Here is a 23273-nt window from a genome sequence, read left to right on the forward strand (position 1 = left end):
CCAAATTAACCCCCAGCTCACCCCATTGGTGGGTATGCAAATGGAGTGAGTTGGGGGTTAATTTGGAGGGAGGCAGTAAAAAGCAGGTCTGGGTGGAAGGAGAAAGCACCTCTCTCAGCTGAAACAAAACCGAAGCAGAGGGCACAGAAGCGAGGGTTGGGGAGAGGAAAGAGGCCCTCGAAGGGGTGTGGGGGCCTGGGCTTCTGCGTTGGGCCTGCAGATGGATAGGCTGGGGGTGGGGGAGGAGACTGGGCCCTGGAGCCACAGCTGGAGGGCTCTAGGGGGTTTATTCTGGTACCCATTCGACCCCCAGACCTCCCATTCCCGGACCTCTCCACACAGAGCTCTCCACACCAACACAAAAGGGCCTTGTGTGATATTACTGGAGATGCCCAGTGCAGCTTTATCTCACTGCCCCCACCCTTCCCCAGAGCCTTGGCATGCACATTGCTCCAGCAGGTGCAGGGGATAGGAAGAGAAAGACTGGGGACCAGACAGGGGCCAGAGGTCAGATGGAAACATCCCTCCCTCCCCTCCTACCCTCCGCCCAGCCTCTTTCACAGCCTTCTATCCCAACCCCTCCCTTCTCTGTTTCTCTCCTCTTCTTCTCACTGTCCCTCCCCTCGCTGGGCTTCAGAGTGTTATGGACAGCCTAGAGACAGATCCGGATTTATTCTTGGAAAACACGTCCATGGCAGAGGGTACCACAGCAACCAAGTTTCCATGGTGCTTGGACACAAGGCAAATATGGCATAGAGGAGAGATTCCTGGACTCCAAGTCAGAAGACCTGGGTCCTGTCCCTGCCTCTCCTCACCACCAGTGGCATCCTTAAGCAAGTTGCATAACCTCCCTAAGCCTCGCGTTTGTTGTAAATGTCCAACCATTTAATCAGCAGTCCGAACCCACCAACATGTGCCAAGCACCTATTGGGAGCTGAGCACTTTACTAGATGCAAGACAAGTAACACAAACATGGTTCTTGCCCTCACAGAACGTACAGCTAAGAGACAACAGGGTTGCTCGGAAGAATAAGTGAGCTAAGAGGTTAGTATGGCAGCCAGTCCACAGCAAGTGCTCAAGAGGTGCTGTGCACATGAGGTCTACCAGAACCCCAGTGAGGAGAGTGTACTCGGACCTCTATCTACCCTGTGGGATGGGGCTGCAATGGCTCTGGCTAGAATTAGAGGGTGGCGCTGAACCTCTGACCTTGTCTGCAGCCCAGTGTCCATTCTCAGTCGTTAAAGACCAGGGGAAAATATGAGATAGAGGATAAAGAGGACTGCCCGACCCGGGGAGACCCAGCTGTTGAGATTTGGGTGTGTGCATGAGAAGGGTATGTTCCTGGAGGCAGGGTAGGAGGGATAAACATAATGACGGGACCTGTTTGGGAAAGGTGAGTTGATCCAGAGTAGTGCCTGGGGAGGGCTTAGAAGCTGGACTCCCTCCCCACACCCTTTCTAGGAAAGCAACTTTGAAAAGCAGAGCCTATGCCTTGGTGGTGGGCACAGCTGCCAGGGAAGCCTGGGGCAGTGGGGGACATGTGGGAGGAGGCCAGTTGAGGCACTGAAAGAGAGTCTCATGCGGAATCCGGGACAATGAGCTGATGGAAGGGGGAATGGAGGGGACGGAGGGGCTGGCTCTGCTAGGGCTGCTCTCCTGGCAGCTTCCCAAGGTTAATTGAGGGGCACTGAGCAGCCTCTGCGACATTCCAACAAGAGGGAGGCTGGTTTGAAAAGAGCATTTGCTGTAAGGAGAAGGGGCCTTTCTCTGCCGCGGGCTGCCGTCCCTTTGTGGAGTTTCTTTGAGGCATGAGCCCTGTGAAAAAGCCGTGATCGAGGAGGGGCTCGGGGCGGGGGGGTGGGGGGTGGGGGGGGTGGATGGTTCACCATTCATCATCCAGGCCAACGGGTTGCTCTTGGCAGAGAAGAAGAGGTCAGTGGCTGGTTCAGCCACACTTGGCCCTGAGATGATGGTAGCTGGGAAATCTCTGTACACGGAATTCCACCAAGTTTGACTCTAACATGAATTACGGACATTTAGAGAAGGACATGAAGGAAGAGAAGGGGAGGAGGCTGAGTATCAACTGAAGGACAGGCAGTACCCTTGGGGGGATCAGGAGTTGGCAGTGTAGAAGAAAATGTTGACAATTTTTCAGAGCCCTGCGTCTAGGTTGAAGGGTTTGGCATAATCGGAATGCCCAGGCTTTTACCATATGGTGTGTTAACACAACTAAAACCCACATGTTTCTGCAAACACACACACACAAGCAACGAGCTGCACACACAGCCCTTGTAGGAACACACACGCATATGTAAAATCACGTGTACAGAGGTCCACACAGCAATGTGGACCCTCCTGCGCACACACTTACACGCAGAATCTCTTCAGATAACCACACGTATGTGATGTACACCGTCTGCCCCTCTAGGGCTGCTCATATGTGCAAGTGTGTGCGGCATCCTCACGCATCACGAGGCTAACGTAGGCTGTGCAGGTAGGACGCGTGAACACGTGTCCAGGTGGGCCTCGTGCTCTCCCACACCAGAATTCCTGGCGTGGACGTCCCCAGAACACTCTCCTCGTGTTGCGTAAGTCGGGCACCATGGAGACTTGTTCTCCTGAAAGCCGCCCTTTCCACCCCTGCCCCGGGCCCCGCGTCCAGGCTGCCCGTGCCTCAAGCAGTCCTAGCCTCTGGGGCGCCCGGCTCCCGCCCGCACGGGCCGCAGGCTCTAGGGAACCTCCGCCAGCAGGTGGCGCCGGCAGGAGCCTCGCGCAGACCAGACGGGCAGAAGTAGGACGCATCCGCGTCTCAGCGCGGAAATGCGGCCGTGCCGGCGGGCTCCTAACCCCCCTTACTGTGCCGGGACCGAGCCCCGGAATGATCTACCAAGATCACCAGACCGAAGAAAGCCACTCCCGAGAGAAGACAGAAAGGACAAGACCCCGCCCTTCCTTCCCGGAAGGAAACGGGAAGCGGAAGATCAGGGACGGGAATGTGGAGGGGCGCAAGGAGCCCCTTCTGCAGGGTCCGCCGAGGGCCCGGGTGTGTGTGCTGGAGATCTGTGTGCACCTGGGGCAGGGTCCGCATGAGCAGGTGAGCGCTGCACTATAATTCGGGGGCTACCTGTGTGTCAGTGGATATGGAAGAAGGAGGTGTGAAAAGCTTTGAGGACAAAGATGTGTGTGTGTTTGCACACGCGTGTGTGTGTGTGCATATGTCCATGCGCGTCTGCGCATACTACTGCATACAGGGTGACTCAGGGAAAAGGTAAAGATGAAGCCAAGCAAACCAGACCTCACAACCGCAGCAGGACCAGCACCCCACAAACCAGTCGTTAGCCACCTCCACACACTCCCCACACCATGCACACTCCAGGGACACACACTCGCACACCACCCACACAGACAGGTGCTGTGCCACCCCATAGAGACCTACCACCCACACATTTTCTCACATACACGCAGGCCGGTAGAGGACCTAGAGATACATATAGATAGAGCAATGGCACAGTGGCTGTGTGTGCACTCGCACACATGCTGCGCTGTACCTGTAGATCCTTAGTGCCCCTACACACCCAAGAAAGGGAAAGAGAGAGGTTCAGGGCAGAGAGATGACTCCCATTCTGTAAAGCACCCTGGTTTCTGAGCCTGTGGTGATTGGAAAGACATGTAGCATCAAAAAGCCCCTTGTCTGAGGATAGGGGCACAGGGGAGCAAACAGAGAGTCTTCTATCCATACACCTGTGTGCCCCAGGCTGGGGGCAGTGGTGGTTCAGCCGAGTCCCTCAGCACTGTGGACAGCGCCTCCAAAGCCTGGCAGCGAAGTCCAGAGCAGTACTCAGAGGTGCAGGACACCAGAGGACGCTTACCTACATCCAGAAGACCCACTAAGTCAGATACATTCATGTCCAGCTCTGTTGACCTGGGAGTCTTATAAACAATACCTACCTCTCAGGACTGTCAGGAAGATCAAATGACTGGAGACCATACACCACCCAGCACTGTTCTGGACATGTGATAGAGTACACTCGATATTGCTAACAACTGCTCTGGCTCCCAGTGCCAGGCACTTCCAGGCCAGGAGGTGAATAGTGTGTGCAAAGCATATTGATTTCCTTGTTGACACAGCATTGCCATGTTGTGGTACTATGAACCAGGAGGTCTGAGTTAAGCCCCAGTCTTGCCAAATTTCTGAGCAGGTTACTTACCCCATCTGAGTCTCCATTTCCCGTCCACTAACCTGGACTAATCACAATAACGATACCAACTTAAACTGAGTTTCCTGAATGCCAACCCCTGTTATAAGCACTTTACAAAGATTAAATCCTTGAATCCTTATGACATCAGATGGAATGATCTGTTACTATCCTCATTGTATAGAATAAACGAAAGCACTTGCCTAAGATCACACCAGTGGTAGGGGTAGAAACTGGATTGGAACCCAGGAAGCCCGCCTCCAGAATCTGTATTCTCAGCCATGACACTGTGCGACCTCCTTCGTGGCATGCCGTGTGCATCCAATGACGTCATGAGTATAAAAGGAGCTTGAGGGCTGCACAGCATTATCCGAATGTTAGGGTATATTGTTATGCATCCCAGCCTGGCTCATGTATGAGTAATTGTGCAAGGAGTGAGAGCCGAAATGAATACAGGAAACCGGGTGGGGACGGGTGCCATCTGGGACTGGCACATCACACCGAGAAAGGAGAAATGGGTAGAAGACCGGCCAAGAGGGGCGGGCAGCCATGTGCACCCTTGCATGACTTTTGGCTCTCTTTTTAGTCAGTCTATGACTAGCTAAGAGATCAAAATAGTTTCTAGAAAATCAAGAAAATAATTTAAAGTCACCCTGAATTCCTTCTAATCCTTCTATTAATTATAACCTTTGTCTTGCCTGACATCTCTCTTCTCCTTCCAACCCCTAAAGCTGTATTCAGTCCATTTATCCCTCTGCTCCTCCCATCCTCACCCATCAACCACCTTCCCTCATGTAGAACCCGTCGCCTGGTCTGTGGCCTGAGAATCACTATGCCAGGAGAACCAGTGCTAAGTCGGTTCATCCTAGGACAGGTCCCAGAAGGACAGTCAGGAAGCCTCTGTGGATTCAAGAAGTTACTTCTGATGTTTCAAAGAGTAAGATGTGGAGACTGGGAACTTCTTTGCAGATTACTTTAGGCAAAGGAGACCTCTGGACGCTCCATCCCCGACCAGCCTCATCCTATAACCTGCTGCTTTCTGTTGAAGGTTCTCTGATGCTCTGAATTGAACCATTTCACTTACATGAGCACAAACCCCATCTTTTTGGAAGCCCAATACATCTCGTGCTTACACAGCTACTGTCCAGGGCAGAACAGTCACTGGCCAGGGACGGAGGGGCTTCCAGACCCTCACACTGCCCCATGTCTTCCTTTTCTATGCTGTCCCTGTCTTCCTTTTCTTCCCAGAATCCGGGGCAGTCTTCCCAGCCCTGAGCTGGCCCCCCTTCCTTGCCCTCCTTGCTGATGAATCTGTTAGGCAGAGTTCTTTCCTTGTGCTCCTCACGGCGGCAAATGATTTCAGCATTTAACAGCAATGGCTGTGAATCTGTCACCATTAGCGGTCAGTGAAGGCACCCAAGCACTCCGCTCTCTGTTTTGTTCTTGCTCCTTTTCTGTCTCCTATCATGTTCCTCTCCTGCTTCCTGAACCCCATCCCCCCTCCATGACTCCACCACTGCCTAAGAAAGATGCAGCCACTTCTCTTCCAAAGCCCATGGAACAAGAGTCTTAAGGAGCCTCAGAACAGCCCGGGTTTTCAAGAATGGTCATTCAGTCCTTCCCTCTTCACTCACAGCGGGGACGGCCCCACTTCTGTCTTCACCTGCCACAGGCAGGCGGGATGCCAGGCACTCAGGCTTCCCTGAAGCAGCCCCTGCCCTGAGCTGGTACTGCCTGCTTCCCGACATCTCTCTTTGCTTTCCGCCCCCTCAAGCTGTTTCTGTTTCCCCAAACCAGGCTCATGGGCCACCTGCATTAGGATCACCTGGAGCACATGATAAGAACAGCCTCAGATCTCCCCAGACTTGCTGAGTCAGCCTGGAAGCCGGGCCTGAGAGTGGTGCCTCTGCAGAGCCCCCGGGGCTCAGGCACTGCTTGGGGAGCCACTGTCTTTGTAGGAGAAGGGACCATCCTCCAAACCACTCACCTTCTCTCCAGATGAGCAGGGGTCCTCATACACACACAGTCTCTGTGACCTGTTGCTAGAGGACCCCTGTGCTGGCTGAGCTGGGCCTGGACTGTGAGCCTGGCTCTGCCACTCACTTACCTTGCACATGTGCCTCCATTTGCGCAGCCACAAAATGGGGCTTGATACTTGTTCTCTCATCTCATGATTATGATGTATGGTTCAAAGGAGAAAAGAAAACTGGAAATCTGCTGAAAGGCAAGTTGAATAAATGAAGTGTCATTCTGTTATCATGTAAGAGATGCCTGGTGGTGAAAGACACAGTGTCCGTCAGAAGATGCTGTTCCCATCACACCTGTAGACCAGCAAACAAGCAAGCAGCGTGGCCACCACCTCACCACTCCCTGAGGGCTTTTTCTCAAAGCTTGTTCTAAGCCCAGGAAAGGAAAGGAGGCTGGGCATCAGGCACTCACAGGAAGAGTCCCAGAACCTGCTGAATGAGGCTCTACTTCGCGCATGCTGCCCCCATCTGCCCACAGGCCTGCAGCCCCTACCAACAGCAGTGGGCCCAACCTTCTGCATCAGCTCCTCTCCCTCTAATTACTCCTCACACACTCTGGCGCCAGGCCCTCCAACCAAATTACAATTGATTCTTCACTCCTCTTGGATCAATGCCATCGACCCTGGAACAGGGAGGACAAACCCAAACTCACCCTCTGGGAACCAATGGCCCAAGGCAAAGCCCAGCAACAGTCCTGCCCATGCAAACTTGGAATGTACATGCACACGTGTGTGCTCACACACACACACATTCATCCCCTTGCCCAAGAAGCATATGGATCAGTGTGTGCACAAAATGCACTGGGCCGCACATGGGTATCCACATGTAGACACATACACAGTTTGATATAGGCAGACACTTTCATTCACATCTACATGCATGTACACAAAAAGCACACATGCCCACTTATACACAGAGGTAACATTGGCTAGAGAAGAGGACACTCTGAGGCTCACAGGAAGCATGTTCCAGCCAAGTGAGGAGCTGGATTCTTGCCCATCCCAGCCCCCTCCCCACGTCCCCTCCTAGCTCCACGTGTGAGCACGCCCACCATCAGTTATGTGGGCGCCCACCACAGCATCCCTGTGACATATACCTCCGAGCAGAAGCTCCTCTGCTCTTGTGGAGGCCTGCAGCGTGCCCTCCTCTGCAGTGGGCCCTGCCTCCTCATCCCTTTGGGGTTTGGAGAAGTGCCTAGCTGCTTCTTCACCAGACAGAGCCCATTATAACCCAGCTGGGCTCTCTCTGCACCTCAGGCCTCAGAGGAGCTTGGAGCGCGTCTGCACCTGAGACCCCAAACTATTGGAAGGAGGTGCCAATCCCTACAGATGCCAACACAGAGTGACAACCACCAGCTCACTCCCCTGCCACACAGAATGGGAACATGAATGCCAAGTATAGAGGAGAGAGGAGACAGAGTGGGACCAGCCATCCAATAGGGCCCAAGCAGATACCCAGGGCCTCTGATTCCACTGCCCCTTTCCTGTGGCCAAGTTCTCTACTCTATGCCAATGCCCAGTGACCTCCTGCCAGGCCCATCTCTAGGTTAAGTCACAGAAACACAGAACATCAGAAGGAAAAAAGCCCTGGGAGATTCTCACTTCCCTCCTGGCCACATTCTCTTGGTCCCTAACTTTCCTTAATGACATTCCCAGCAGGGGACTGTCCCCCACACCGAACATACAGTGAGCCAGGACACCGTGGGAAGCAGAGGGCACTCATCACACAGCCGGTTCTCTGCCAAACCACTCTAAAATTCTCCCTAAACAGAGTAAAATCTCCCTCCTCAGAATGTTCCCCAGTTGGCATGAAGTGGAAGAAAAGCCATTTCCATAATAAATGGTTGGTCTGCAGCTTGTCTGAAAGAAGCACCACTGTTTCGAATTTTCACTCATAGTTCTCAGGGTGAGGCTCTGCAGAGGCTGAGGGCAAGACCTGGGGGTGATCTGACCCTCCGAAGGAGGTGAAGGGCATCGTAACCTCCCCTATGCAAAAGGAAGAGCTTGAAAAAGTCAGATACCTGTCAATCTATGGAAGAAGACTTATTTGAATTTTGTCTCTAATTTTGTCTACTTATTTCCCTTTATCATACTAATATACTACTAATATTCCTACTGAGTTCTTGGCCTCCGCTTCCCGGCAAAGAAGCTGCATTTGCAGGCTTCCAGCAGCTGAAGAAAGATGTGTATGGTCTGAGGAGGGCATCTTCAGTGCTGTGGGTGCCCCAGAATCAGAAGCCTGGCACATAAAGCAGAAGCTTCTGTCCTCATGGTCTCCACGTATGTGGTCTGAACCTTCTCTGTGTACCCTATTTCCTGTCCTGTATCACACAGAGCTTTCCCAATACCCTTGAAGGCTTAAGGACCATCGGCTCAGTCCCCCAGACCCCCAGACCCCACCAGTTATAGCTGCGTGGACTGAGAGGGATTTGCCATTTGGAGATCCCTTGAAGGCCAGAGTAGTGGGAAGAAGAAGTCTGTGGGAGACCCCTGTGGCTGGCTCTGTCATCCACTATCGTATGCCCACCACCCCACCATTGACGCAGAAAGGTTGGAAAGCATTTCCCAAAACACCTTGCACTATGTTTCTGGGTGTGGGTTAGATGCCACCAAACATGTGCACTTGCACAAGATTTGGCAGACAAACGGGGGAGATGGTGTCTTCCTGCAGCCCTGGCTGTTGGTGGTTATCAATATCATGGCAGGCTAGCAGGAGTTTCCAGTATTCATTCTTCATTTTCCAAGATTCACAACGTTAGCCTGCACAACCTCCATCTGGTGAGCTGCTCCCTGAATTCCACTCTCTTCTCCCATCTCCAGGTCTCCAGAGGCCTCTCTGGGGCCAGTGGCAGCTCTGATGTCCAAGCGTATACCCTCGATGGTGCCTCTGAGTCACAGCTTCACTAATTCTGTCCTGTTCTGGGAGCCACTGTAGAAGCCTCAATCCTGAATCTGATTGTGTAAGCCCCCAAATTCCTGGACTCAATCCCTTTTGGCTTGAAGTACGTAGACTGGAGACTTTTTCCTTTACTGAATCTTGACATACAAGATGCAAGTTGAGTTAAGAACAGTTATGGTGTCAACTTCATTCAACAGACATTTAATGAGTGCAAACTATTTCACCTGGCACTGTACCCAGCACAGCGACCTCATGCAAGCTGGTGCACCATGTCCTGACATGGTGGTGAAAGGTAGGCCAAGGGGATCCATGCCCAGTCTTCACCCAGTCAGCCCAGCTCAAGGGAGTGATGTGAGTGGGAATACGGCAGCCCTGGCTTCAGACAGGCAGGGTTGAGTCCCGTCCAGTTCCAGTGCTCACCCCAGATGCAGGTGGTCAGCCAACCCTCTCTCTAGGGCTCAGCTGCTTTGCTTCACTCCCACCACACCTCCTCCCCTTTGCACTTTCATCCCTCATCCTTCAGACTCAGGGTATGTGCTCTCCTCTGGAGGTCTTCCTGGCCCTCCTCCCTCAGTGCCTGTGTTCCATGCTTCATAGAAAGTGTTCGATGAATTGAATTCATCTGATTTCCATCCCAGCATTTTTTCTTTCCTGCAGGCACATGCACACACACATGCACACACTCACACACACTCACCACTGGAGTAAGCTATTTGTCTTGGGCGGGGTATCCTAGATGCTGAGTCTGAGAGGGGGGTTTCTGTGTCAGGGAGTTACGGAAGGAGGGCTCCTAGGAGGAGCCTTAAGAAAGGGAGGAAAGCAGAACTCCGGGAAAGAAGCCAAGAAAAGACATGGCTTTCTCCAATGTCTCTGTTCCAACTGCCCTCCCCCAGAATCCTGGGGCAGGAAGAGCACCGCAGACTTGTCCCACGTTGGGGAAAGTGCTGGCCTTTTGTAACCTGCACCAATCCCTCCTGGCTGCAGGTCACCCTGGTGTGGGATGTGGCCTCTCCAGCATCTCCCTGCAAGAAAGAGTGCAGCTCTGAGCAACAGCAGCCCACACTCAGACAGAGGCAGAGGGAGGGGCTGTGGCAGCCCAAGAAGGAGACCTGGGAGGCACACTGACTGCAAAAGGTATAACACAGCAAATGCACTGCCAGATTCCTAGAGAATAAGAACTGGACAGAATGGGGTCAAGGGAAAGGTAGCAGGCTCCTAATCCAGTTGCCTTTCTCCCACCAGCCAAGCCAGAGCTGGGCCAGGCCTATTCCCAGCAAGATGGCACATGGTCATAACACAGAACTGGTTATGCTTGCGGGTGTTTGGGGATTCATAGTGAGCTTATTTAAAGAGTGACATAAAGCTTCAGGGAGTACTTTTACTCTATGCCACAAACAGAGCTGTTGTTTAGACACCACTGAATTCTGCCCTGTGTGGTGGGACCTGTGCGCTGCCCATGGGCAGCAGGGCATGGCACAGGGAAGACGCCCCACTCTGCCTGAAAACTTTGCGTATCTTCTGAGTGCCTCCTCAGGAGGTTTCAGCATCTGGCACCCCTTCTTATGATCAGCCTGTAGGAAGATTTCCTTCTCTCCAGCTGGAAGGTGGTGTTGTTCCACCCAGAAGCCAGGACGGGCAGAACAGCTGTATCAGGGGAGCACTTCAGCCCTGCAAAGACACAGTGAGCAGAGAACGTGTCATCTCAGCCCAGAAAGAAAAGGCAGAGCCGGTCAAAGCAGGCCTTGCCCAGAGAGAGGAGACACAGCCCCAGAGCCTGCAAGGTGACCTGGATACCTTGTACTTTGGCAAGGAGGGACAATGCCACAGTGACCTGATGCCCCAGTTCTCTGCCCAGGGGACTGACATCAGGGTGAGGTGCCACCTGCCTTGAGGTGGCTCTCCAATCTTCTTGTTGTTACTGTTGTTTCTTCATGTCTAAGCCAGAAATCCAGAATTTTATACCCCCTACCAAAGACTTTAGTGGGGGCCAGCATCCATCACCAAACCAGCAAAAGAAGCCGTCTGGGAAATTCTGCAGAAGCCTCTTCTAACCTGTACTCAGCCTCACTACTTTCCCTCCTGCTTCCTATCCCTGACTTTTCTTCCTGCCCTAATAGAGCAGCTGGTAGTTCTTCTTAGGGTGGAATTGGCCCAAGAAAATATCTCCCCTGATCAAGAAGAAAAAGTGGCCGCAACAGGTCCCAGAGAATCTGTCTCTATCTGGACACATTGGATGCCAGGGCAGAAAAGCCTGCACCAGACTCCACCAGCCTGGAGTCCCTGGTGGGTGTCCCCTCCTGTCCCCAGTAGACTACACTGGTGGCTCCCTGCTTACCAGGCTGGGGTTGTACATTGTCTTAATTTTCTGTATGAGCAACGTCCACATTGGTTCTTACCTGCATGGTGAGTACTGAGTTGGGGCAGTAAAGAAAGAGTGACATTTTACAATAGAGCTGGGAGCCCTCTCCTGCAGTGAAAAACTGCTAAAACTAGGCTTAGCCAGGAAGATGGGACTCCAGCACCAGGGAATGAAGGGAGATGTAGATGGGGGTGCTGTCAGGGTACAGAGCAGAGTCAAGCATATAGTCTGCCTGAACCAACTGGTTGGCCCTGGTCAGCCTCTTGTGCTAAAATCTGCCCTTATTACTTTTATGTTCGCCGTAACATCTCTCTCCACTCACCTTTGGGATATTGCTCCTCGCACGGCAAACACACCATCAGCTCCGTACAGAAGCCTGCTCGGAAATACTGTTTTCTTCTCTCTTGAAAATTGCTACATACTGGAAATGCAAAAGCCTTGTGAATTCTGTGACAGGGTCAAACTGCCCATTCCCTGCCTCCGGAGCATGCCCACCCTGGAACTCAGGTGCCCTCCTGTGCCTCCAAGAGTCATGTGAACATGGAAGACAAGGCTTGGCCAGGGACCCCAATCCCTGCACACCTGAATCCATGCTGTGCCAGGTGCTCCGGTCCCCCTCCCTGACCCTGTGGTGCTCCTGCAGAGATAGATGTGGGGAGGACAAAGGCAGGCCAAAGCATGCTCTTAAAGTTTGTGCTGAAAACCCCAACATAGTCCTGGAGGGCAGCCTGGACACAAACGTCTCCTCTGGCCAAGACCAGAAGCAGGTGTCTTTTGTTCTTTCTTGTCTCCAGGTCTATACCCACTTGACCAGAGAGGGGAGGGGAGCCTCCTCAAAGCAGATTGAAAGCAGAAGCACTTCCTTCTCGTGCCAGCACAGAGCCCCAACCAGGCAAGTATAGGTCAGGATGGCCCACCAGTAGGAGGGAGGACAGTCCTAGGCACAGAATCCCCAGAGAGAGGGATCAAACCTACAAGGTGGCCCCAGACCACCTTAGCCCCAAACCACCCTTAACCTTGGCCCATGGAAATCCAGCTTCTTTCCACTTACGCATGAGCTGAGGGAGGGAGTAATAGGCAGGGAAGCCCTGAAGCTTCCCCTGGGAGCTGACATCCCAGGCTAGATGTGGTCCCTCCACTGAGCAGCACTTCCCACATGAAGGAGTTAGGAAGCTGCCTGTGTTTCCAGGGCCCTTGGGGGCTCCAGCTCTCACCTGAGCTAAAACAGAATGGCAGGCCAAATTGCAATGCCGTGGGAGGCTTCAGACGGTGTTTCCTGCGGGTGTTATTTCCAGCCTAATGCTGTGTTCATATGGCTCCACCCGGTGATTACTGTGTTACAGTATATTAATCATAGGCTAACCAGACACTCCACCCCACTCCTCTCTCCGGGCTGTACGGGATCCCACCCAGATCCCACAGCATCACCAACTCTCCTGTATCTGCACCCCCAACCCACCCTCAGGGCCAGCCCTGGGCTCAGCCCCCTTGCCTGCAGATAAACTCAGAGGAGGTTATTTCTTGTGTCCACATCCAAGCTAACAACATCCAATGCCATGGTTTGGAGCCCACAAATCTTTGTGATGCATTAACCCCTCCTCTTCTCTCTCTGGTGACAAAAGTCTGGGAGGCAAAACAAAGTCCAGGAGGGAGGAAAGTGGTTCTGATGGTTTCTTGGGTCCAGGAGAATGAGATGGAGCTGATGGAGCTATGGCTCTCTGGGACCCGTGAACTCTCCCAAGTGCTGAGTGAACTTGACTTGTTCCTGGGGAATTGGTTCACTCGATTGCGTTTAAGTCTTTACAAGGCAAGTGCTATTTTAAGCCGAGTGAACAGGAAAGTTCCTAACTCCTGGAACTCCACTCCTGACAGAGGTACGGTGTCAGGCCTTGGGCTGCTGCAGGGAAAGATCTTGGTCCTCAACTATCTGGTGAGGACAGTTCAAACCAGTCACTTCAGGGTAGGGTCTGAGTCCTCAGTGGGTCACTGGCTTCAGTAAAAACAGAGAGAGGACTCAGAGAGAGAAGACTCAGTCCCTGACGCCAGGAACAGAGTGTAGCAGGAAAGAAGTATAAATGAATGCAGTGCCTTGCATCAGGACCAAGGAACCAGGGAACATGCCACTGAGCTGGGCCTGATGGCTCTCAGGACGATGTCGCTATGTGTATCTGTGCCTGTTTCAGGAGTCAAACCCCTCACCTGTGACATATACTTTGCCCTTATAGGCCTGTTCATTTTTTTAGAAGTCCTTCAATGGCCTGAGGTCATTTGTATGTGCTCACCCACAATATGAGCAGGACATAGAATATGCCCAGACTTGGGGTATTATGCCTTGGGCTTAATAATATTAGTGGGAACCATGATGAGAAAACAGAGGCTGGTGTGATGATGATACTGAGGAACAAGAGGGCTTCCTAGGCAGGAGAACTGGTCACCTGGAGATGATGTGGGAATATGCTAAGCCCAAGCCACAACAATTTGTTTGCAAAATATGAGCACTACTAATAATTCATTCATCCTATGTATCTGTTTCCTCAGGTAGGTCTACCATGTGGTTCCCGGTGCTCCCAGGCCTCCTGGTGTTCACATGTTTCTATACAGTCCCCTTCCCTGGGGCTGACTTATGTTACTTACCAGTAGAATCCCATGGAAGTGATGATGTGTAACTTCCACCACTTTCTCACAGAGCCATTGTGCCTTGGCCTTCTGGATGACTCACTTGGGGAGAAGTCATTGCTGTGCCATGAGGACACACCAGCAGCCCTGGGGAGCTGAGGACTCCTGCCAAGCGCCAGCATCAACTGCCAGCCACGTGAGTGAACCTCCTTGGAAGCAGGTCCTCCAGCCTCAGCCAAGCCTTCAGATGATAACAGCCCAGGCTGACATCCAATTACAGTCCCATGAGAGACCCCAGGCCAGGAGAACCCAGCCAAGCCACTCCTGAATTCCTGACCCCTAGATATTGTGAGAGGTTAATGAATTGATATGGTTGCTTTAAACTGCTAAGTTTTGAGACAATATGCATTGCAGCAGAAATAGCCAACATATATCCCTAGCAATAATGTAGTTTCTAGAACACAGCAGGTGCTCAGGAAATGTTTAATGGATGAATGAATGAAGCTTCTAGAAGAAAGGCTACAAGTCAGACATGACTACTGATGAGAAAGAGGGAACGGGTGACCATGGCCAGGAGAGCTAACGTTCCAAACTTGGAAAGATAAAGTGTAGCCCAGAAACTTGAGAATTCAGGAAATGTCATTACACTTCATTTTCTTCAAATCTGCATAAATTGACCCCAAGTCATTATTACCCAAGATCCCTCTCTAACCCACCTCAACGTCACCCAAGGATCTGGGAAAATGTCCGCTGCGGGAAAAGAGCCTCTCCTCTCCAAATCTGTGATGGCCATTGATGATAGCTTCAAGGCTCACACACCATGATTCCTGAAAGCCAGGTTACACTACAGCCATCAGGACTATCTTGGGAGTCCCCGTGTCTACAATACAGTCTCTTAGACCCCCAGAAAAGCCATTCTCTTCTGAGGTCTCACACTCATTCAGTCATTCAACAAATATTTATCAGGTGCTCTATTAGTTAGAGTCCTCTAGATAGACAGAACAAGTAGGATATGTGTAAGAGAGGGTGAGGAGAGAGGGACTGATTTTAAGGAATTGGCTTATGTGTTTAGAGCTGGCAAGCCCAGAATCTGCAGCACAGGCCATCAGTCTGGAGACCCAGGGAAGGGCTGATGGTGCAGCTCAAGCCCAAAGGCCATCTGCCAGCAGAATTTTCTTTCCTTCAGGAGAGGTCAAGTCTTTTTTCACTTAAAGCCTTCAACTGATTAGATGAGACCCAGCCACATTACTGAGGGCAATCTGCTTTACTCAAATTCTACTGATTTAAATGATAATCTCAACTAAAAGGTACCTTCACAGTAACATCCAGATTCGTGTTTGGCCCTGCTCCCAGGCCCCAGCCCCTCCACCCCCTCCCCACCACGGCCATCACTCCTCAGAAGTTCCCCTTCCACCTCCCCCAACCCAATTCCTCCAAGGAGCCCAGACTTAGAAAACAAAAGCCAGAAGGAAGAGTGTTTGTGAGGAACTTCTCTTTTGGCGACACACATCTCATCTGCATAAGCAAGAGAACACAGAAGACCTGGCTGCTTTCTTGGAAAAGGGTGCGGTGGGGAAAATATAAATAGACCAAAAATTAATTTCTCAAAAATTCAAACAGCCACAGAAATAGCAGCTGCTCCCCACATCCCACTCCCAGCCGGGCTCTTGAGGTAGGATTGGGGGTGAGGAGAGGGATGAAGGGAGAAGCAGCAGGAAATCTCCAATTCTTAGAACCCTCTGATTCAGGAGAACTCACTAATTTCCTGACAAAAACAAAAGAAATTCTCCCCCCAAGCTGTCAGACTTCCTCTTCCCAATACATCCAACTTTCCGTGGGAAAGGCAAAAGGAAGTCTCTCTACTCACACCCGCTCAGAGACGGGAGCCCAGCACTCCCTCGAGAGAAAGCTACCACACCAATCTGCAGCCAGATCATGGGAGCCACCCCAGAGAGATCGGAGGCCGTGATGGCTGCACCCAGAGAGGGGGAGACAGAAAGGGGCACTGGCCTCCTGTGACTGAGCTTCTGTGGACTTGAAGCAGGAAAGCTGGAGGGGGAAGAAGTAAGCCCACACCCAGTCCTCTCCTTAAGGACTGGGAGCTTAAACCAGACCTGCTGCAGGAGAGGGTGGGCATGGCTCCAGGCCAGAGAGACAAGAAGAGACCTGCTTCTGACCCTCACCTTTCCCTCCCTCCCCCTCTCATGCTCCACACACACAACACCCTCAGAGAAGATGGTATCTGTGAAATTGAAATCAATTCAGCCCAACAAACCGGTGTGCATTAAATGTTCTTCTCCGTGATAGATGCTCTGCCACGTGCTGGGAATGCCAAGAGAAATAAAATGCAGCCCTGCCCTCTGGAAGCTGATTCAAGGTTACGGCATGATCTCTGGTATACCACTCATACGAATAGTACAATAAGGGCACAGAAGAGGAAAAGCTTAATTCAGCCCAGTGGCTGGCGGGGAAGGAAGCTTTGTCAGAGAAAAGAGCCGGAACCTCATCCCACAGGCAGTTTTTAAACTTCGGTGTTCTTAAACAGGAACATGTGCCTGTGAACTCTTTGGGAAAGATAACCCAGGTATCAGCAGGGGATGGGTTGGGGTGAGTTGGACACAGATTGCTTGTGAAGAGAAAATATGAGCAACTGCAGGAGTCCAGGTCAGTGGTCCAGGTTTGACGTGTTGCCAGCCCCTTTGAAGGCAAGGGCAGTGAGGACAGGGAAGAGAGGGCAGATCAGAGGGAGGTTTTAGGCAGATACCAAGGCCTGGGGTACGGCTGGATGGGGTGGATGGTGGATGCAGGGACAGATCGCCCCCAGGTTTCTAACTTGGAGGAGAAAGGGTCCTAATGCAAGCCCCAGGAAGGCAGGGCAGGGTCTGGCTCATCCTAGCCTTAGTACAGTGACTGATGCTTAGAAGGTATGGGATCACGCATGTGGGCAGAATGGGCAGAAGAATAAACACACAGCGATAGAAGAGGAAACGTGTGGTAAGCTCTCCCGGTGCCTTGCAGGAACAGCTGCATTTCACCAAAGGGCACATCACACGCAGCATCCTGGAGGGAGAGGTTTCTTGCTGGGGGGACCTGGCACTTACTCCTGCTCTGTCTGGCTTTGAGGTTAAATGAAAAGCTTGGACCCAGTGGTGAGTGAGAACCGCAAATCCTAGAACGGAATGGGAGCCATTAGAAGGCAGCAGGCACAGCGACGGCAGTGGAACCAGCAAGAAGACAGTGAAAGGACTGAAATCTATTAACGGCAAGAAACCCATCACTGGGTCTGAGGCCAGGAAAAGGGATTTGCAGAGAAAATTCTATTTAGGGTGTATTTCCCTCTTATCGCAGTAAACGGGCTGCTAAAATGTATTGCTCTGTATTAAAAACATGCTGTCCTTTTAGAATGTCACAGACACCGGTGCATTCTATCTGCTGTGTGTACATAAAGAGAGAAACGGATCCACGGCTCCCATTCATAAACGCAGGGCCTCACGTGTGCGCATCAAGGTGGCAGCCGGGCCGCCTCCACAGCAGACACCTCTTCTCAAGGTAGGGCTGACACTCCACTTAGGGATTACCCTGCAGCCTGTGCATCTGCATAAACTCCACCCCTTCCTTTTTAAAACAGTTTTTATTTATTTTAAAATTGCTATATGGCAAAATTAGCTTTTTTTCTGTTGGTCTATAGCCCTACAGACCACGTGGATTTCTCCCCGTGTGTAGAGTCATGTGGCTACCACCCAATCAGGACATGTAATAGTTCCATTACCCAAAACACTCCTTCACACTGCCGCTTTACCCTCCAACGCTCACTCAATCATAGCCCCTACAACCACTGGCTGTTTTCTATCACTATAATTTTGTCTTTTCTAATATAGCAAATAAATGGAACCTCAGAGTACACAACCTTTTGAGACTGGCTTCTTTCACTCAGCGCAGTGAGATCTGCCCAAGCCATTGCCTACCCAAGCCTCTCTTCGTAGCGCATTCTTTTTTCCCTGGAGCTGTGTCCCATGGCGTGGGTGGGCTACAGTTTGCACCGGTGCTCTTTGGGTCTACTTCGTAAAAGCTCAGCACCTTTCTCACAGGGCGGGCCAAGAAAGAAAGAAGGGAAGACACCGTGCGACCGTCCCTCTTCTTCATTATGTAAGAGTGGATTGAGTGTCCTCCGTATTTTCACTTTAAGTGACTGGGATGTGTGAGAACAAAGCAGGCTGCGGTTCTTGCCCGCATGGGCTTCTGTTCTTGCGGGAGGAGACGGAGTTGGGGGTGGTGAATGACGCACAGACTAAGTAAGTGGTGTGGTGTGTCCGGCGGCGGGGGCCTACGGGGAAAACAGAGAAGGGGAGAGGAGTCAGAAGTGTGTGCAGGAGGCTGTAGCTGTAAACGGAGGGGGCCGGAGTCAGAGATGCCTCTTTGAGAAGGGGACCTTCGTGCAAAGACTTGAAGGGTGTCAGCCTCCCGGCACCCCGCGGAACGGAAGCCTGCCTGGCGGGGGAAGCACTGGAAGGGAAAGGCTGGACAGACTTGGCCAGAGAGAAGTCAACTAAATAAGGTGCACTTGGGGACAGAAGGTGTTTCTCCAAGCCCGGCGCTCGGCCACCCAGTGCTGCCCCGGTGCCTTCTGGCTGCGACATCTCAGAGCACCCAGGACTACGGCCTCTGACTGCTCTCAGTAGCCATGCCCGGGAGAGGTCCTGGAAGCCGGATCAGGCAGATGCACAGTGGACAGCCCGCCGCAAGCCTCCCCAGCCTCTGGGGAGCTGTGATGCCCTCGCAGCCTCACCAGCCCAGGACTCCAGGCCCTGACTCAATGACTTCATTCTCCTCCTAGGTAATTGGCATTCTAGTCAAACTCTGCCAGCAGCAGCCTGAGCTGCTGAGGGGACCATGGAGAAAATACCAGGGCTCCGGCACAGCCTTAGTCCTGGGGCACAGCCTCAAGGGGCTCAGGGGATAGGGATGGGAGTCCCCACAAGGGCTCCCATCAAGCGCTTCTCCTAGAAGCAGCAGAAGGGCACTAACCCATGTTCTTCCCACTGGCTAGGGTTCCAAATCTCATTAGCATTTACCAAAGTGGAATTAATCTTCCCTTGGTAATCTGGTCGTTATTGATTTTTATTTTTAACTCTTGTCTTATGAAGACAAATAAAGTGCCTTCGGCAGCACAGATGTTCCCAAGGGTGCAAAGGAAGCAGAGGCCGGGGAAACGGGCCTTCAGACAGGCTCAAAGAATCTCTCATGGCTCCATCAGCAGGTTCTGGAGCGAGACAGGAAATCAGATGTGTCCCAGTCTTCCAGCTATCATAAACAGGGAGGACCCCCAAAGAGGACAGAGAGGCCCGAACCTCCAGCGCCCCAATTAGGCCCATCTGCAGCTGACAGAGACAGCTCTGATTCATCTTAATCACATGCAAGTTAAAAATAAACATCAATAACCAGAGGCATGAAGAAAAGAGGTGACATTTTGAGATGCAAATGAAGTGGGAAGTCCCAAAGCCAGGCAAGGAGAGTCCCAGCCCCCTGAGTCTCCGAGCACACATGGTCGGCAGACATTTGGAGACCCCCAAACCCATAGCCACCCCTATCTCCACACCTCTTAGGACCAGGTACAGAATGTCAGCTGCTAGTTTGTCATTGTCAGAACTGTGATAGCTTCACACACATGACACCTTCACAGCAGCAGCAGTGGTGAACAGACAGGCCTGGACCTTGGCGGTAGAAGAGGTGGGCTGACACCCAAGCTCGTTGGCTCACCCCCACTGCACCTCAGTTCCAAGAAAGAGGTGATTCGGCACAGCACCTGAAGAGGCCTGGTGTGTGGGGCACTCAGAGAGTAGGTAACTGGTACTGCATTTTCTGCTTCCCTCAGAAGCAAAATCCAGTGGTTAGAGGAATTGGTTTAAATTGCAAAAATAAAAATCTTGATTAAACACCAAGCATGAGAACTTTCTCATACTAAATCAGGCACCAAGGATTCTACAGGAATATGTGAGGCCCTTGGAATATATATGAAATAATAAATTTCCAACTCCCTCCCACACAGAGCTTAAAAATCTCACAAGGGCATTTATAAACAGTCCATGGAGCATGAGGGGCATCAGAAGCTGCTGGAGACTGTGTTATCTACCTCCAAGTACATCTCTCTGTCTAGCTTCCAGCCCTTCCTGCCCAGAATTGAAGGCAAGATGGGGGGAAGCACCTGCCTCTCTTAGGATACCGTTTAATTCCCACAGCTGCTCCACAACAATCAGTATTCTCAGATGAACCAGTGGGGCTCAGTGAGCTGGGTGATTTGTGCAAGATGGGGAGCTGTTGGGGATTCTCACTGGCATCTGACAGCCCAGAGTCCGTTTCGGCTCTTCCTTCCCAGGCTTGCTATCAGGAGGAGCTTCAGCCCGAGCCCAAGCCCAGGGGCCTCTCAGCCCAAGAGTCTGGGATTCCCTAATTCACTGCATGGCATCTCTTGACTATGCCCTCACTGTAGCTTCTCTGAGGTCCCACAGCTCAGCCTCTTTCCGCACGCACGCCCTCAGCTTGCAGCTTGCTCTTCTCTGTTCAGCTCTTGAGCCTAAGGGCCTGGCTGGCTCCCTGGTGCTGTCATTGCAGCCAGCTCATGGCAGGGTGGCCGGGCTGGGCCAGGCTCAACCCACTGCCCCACTGCCCACCTCTGTGGTGGGCCAGGTCACCCCGACACAAGGGAGACAAGGCTAGAAACATTTACCTACTGAAAAATTATCATCCTCCTTTTCCTGGTGTGGGGGGATCAGCTGCAGCATCAGCTGATGAGGAAGGCCACATGCACACCCAGTCAAAACAGTTCTGTAAAACAGGCTTTGACAAAATTGTCACATTAGATGTATCTGAATAAAGTCAGCCGGGCGGCTGGCAGAGCACAGTTCTACATCATTTTGACCGCCTGCATTACAAAGCTGCAGGCACCACCAGGAAATTACCTCCAAGCTAAGCCCAAATTATAGCCAGTGCAGCATGGTCAACCCTTCGCAGGATGAGAGGAGACCAGGGAAAAGGCTTGGAGGGCTGAGAATGAACATTTTCCTCTCCTCTTCTCTCCTCCCTCAATGAGGAGACAGAGAGAAGCAAAATGGGTGTTCACACAGTCTGTGGTGGGGAGTGTTCCCCTTCCCCCTAGGTGGGAACCCAGGGCTTGCATTTCTGTCTCGTCTTCCCATTTAGTGGCCTGGGAAATGCCCCAGGCAGGGAGGCTTCTGCTTCTCGTGAGCATGTCCACCTTGGGTGATTTACCTCCCCTCCCTGGCTCTTCATTTTCTTTCCTGGTGGGGGGCCGGGGTGAGGTGGGAGGAAAGGACTAGCATCAATGTTTTCAAAACTGTGCTCCTTAGATTTGCAGAAGGTGTCCCAGAGGTGACCTGACGGGAGGGTGGGGTGGAGAAGCAGAGTGTTTTACACCCTCAATTGCAGATGAGCTAGAATGTGCTCTTTCCATCTGTTACAGCTATGGAGGCTCCAGGGAAGGAAGGGTTCTGCTGCTAATTTCTTTTTTCCAAAGGAAAAAAGGAAGAGGGGAAGGCCGGAAGGAAGAAGGGAGGGAGGAAACCACTAGACTCCTAATTGCTCCCGTAGTCTGTGGAAAGAGTTCCCTATTCCAGTGCTCAGGGTGGGCCTTTCCAGAAGCAATCATCCTCATAGCCTTCATGGCAAGTGCGGAAACTCCACTGTGCATCTGTGCATCCTGCATCTCAGACAAGCCGATCTGACCGCCAAGCCCTTCACCCCTGGATGGGGAGGAGCAGTCTTGAGAGCTGTGACCTCAGGCCTAAGTTCATTTCAGCCCCCAATAAAGCCAGGAAGATGAGAGGAGTCTGAGCTCCATGGGTCTCCACTCCCATCCCAAAGAGTGTCACCAATGCATTGACAGGGCAGCCTCATCGGGACAGGCTGGGGGCATTCAAAAGGGCATGAGGACTTTGAATATTCATGATGCTAATTAAGCAACAGCTAATTGGAAAATGTTGGAGTTTATTAAGACCCCAGATTTATATCATTGCAACAGGCACCAACATAATAACAATCATCTAATGGACACTTTGGGTTCTTTCCAGAGTTTCTTTCCTCTCTTGCTGGCTGTTAATGTGCAGGGAGAGCAAGCCAGTGAATAGATGCTCTGTTGCTGGTTTGTGCAGCCCAGAAGGAAGAGACTGGACTGGATGGTCTGTCCTGGCTCCTTCCGCATCACCAGGAGTGGAGCTGCCGAAGAGAGAGCTGGGAGACATTTTGTCTTTTCTGCACTTCAGGATTTCTGAGACCGGGGAGGCAGGGAGCAAACCAGAAAGAGGATGTTTGCCAGCCACTGAGGTGGAGGGAGGCGTCACCCTAGCCTAATACCTTGCCCTCGGTGGACAGTTGAACACTAGTGGTAACTGCAGGGACCAAAGGGCCTTAGGCGGGAAACACCGCAGACGCCTACAACCTCCTGGTGTGTTCTTTGCGGAGCTCGGAACCGGCTCTTCTCCATCCTGGGAGAGCGCTTCACAAGGTCCACATCAACCTGAAGCACGGAAGAATGCTCAGAAGTTGGAGGAAACTCCACCCTACTGGTTCAATTTTCCTGTCATGCAGAGAGAAAGAAGCATCACCTTTAAAGGAAAGAGTATAGTAAAAGATGACTTGGATCCTTTGAAAAATGTCTGCTATGTTACTGTTGTTACCTTAGAAGACAAAATACAATCACACCTTCTTCACTTTGAGATTTGCTAAAATGGGAGCAGGTGCGAAATGAACAGAGCGGGGCATCTGTGAGCCCCTTCAGAGTGACTATCTCTGTTATTTATGAGTATATCTGAGCTCAAACGTACTCCAAGTTAACAGTCCCACCTTTATCATAGAAATAACAAAGACGGAAGAGTAGTAAATGTCTATTTAGAAAATAAAAACTGAGCATTTGAATCGGGAGAAATGCCCATAAGGACCCCCTGATGAATGGTGTGTTTGATTAATCCTCCCGCTTTGCAGAATGGCTGTGGTCATCAGCAACAGGCAGCTACGACCGCTCTCCTCACACCTAAGACCTAGCAAGTGCGCCGAGGACCAGGGTGGTCATTCCAGCTCTACCACCAACGCCAGGCAGACCTGCCACCACCACACTGCTCTGCCCGGCCCAGCCACAGGCCCTTTTGAGTGGGCTCGTGGCAGCTA

General features: G+C 51.8%; 1 protein-coding gene across 1 annotated transcript; it reads left to right on the plus strand.

Annotated features, from left to right (window-relative positions):
• The first annotated feature begins 2602 nt into the window (after positions 1 to 2602).
• LOC118145662 (uncharacterized) lies at positions 2603 to 18002 on the plus strand. The gene is made up of 4 exons (XM_078339129.1): positions 2603 to 3094; positions 9043 to 9413; positions 12275 to 12372; positions 14167 to 18002. The coding sequence occupies exons 1-2, from the start codon at positions 2603 to 2605 to the stop codon at positions 9127 to 9129; spliced, it is 579 nt and encodes a 192-aa protein (XP_078195255.1). The 3' UTR covers positions 9130 to 9413; positions 12275 to 12372; positions 14167 to 18002.
• The last annotated feature ends 5271 nt before the right edge of the window (positions 18003 to 23273 follow it).

Source organism: Callithrix jacchus, chromosome 10 (assembly GCF_049354715.1).
Source record: "Callithrix jacchus isolate 240 chromosome 10, calJac240_pri, whole genome shotgun sequence".
NCBI lineage: Eukaryota > Metazoa > Chordata > Mammalia > Primates > Cebidae > Callithrix > Callithrix jacchus.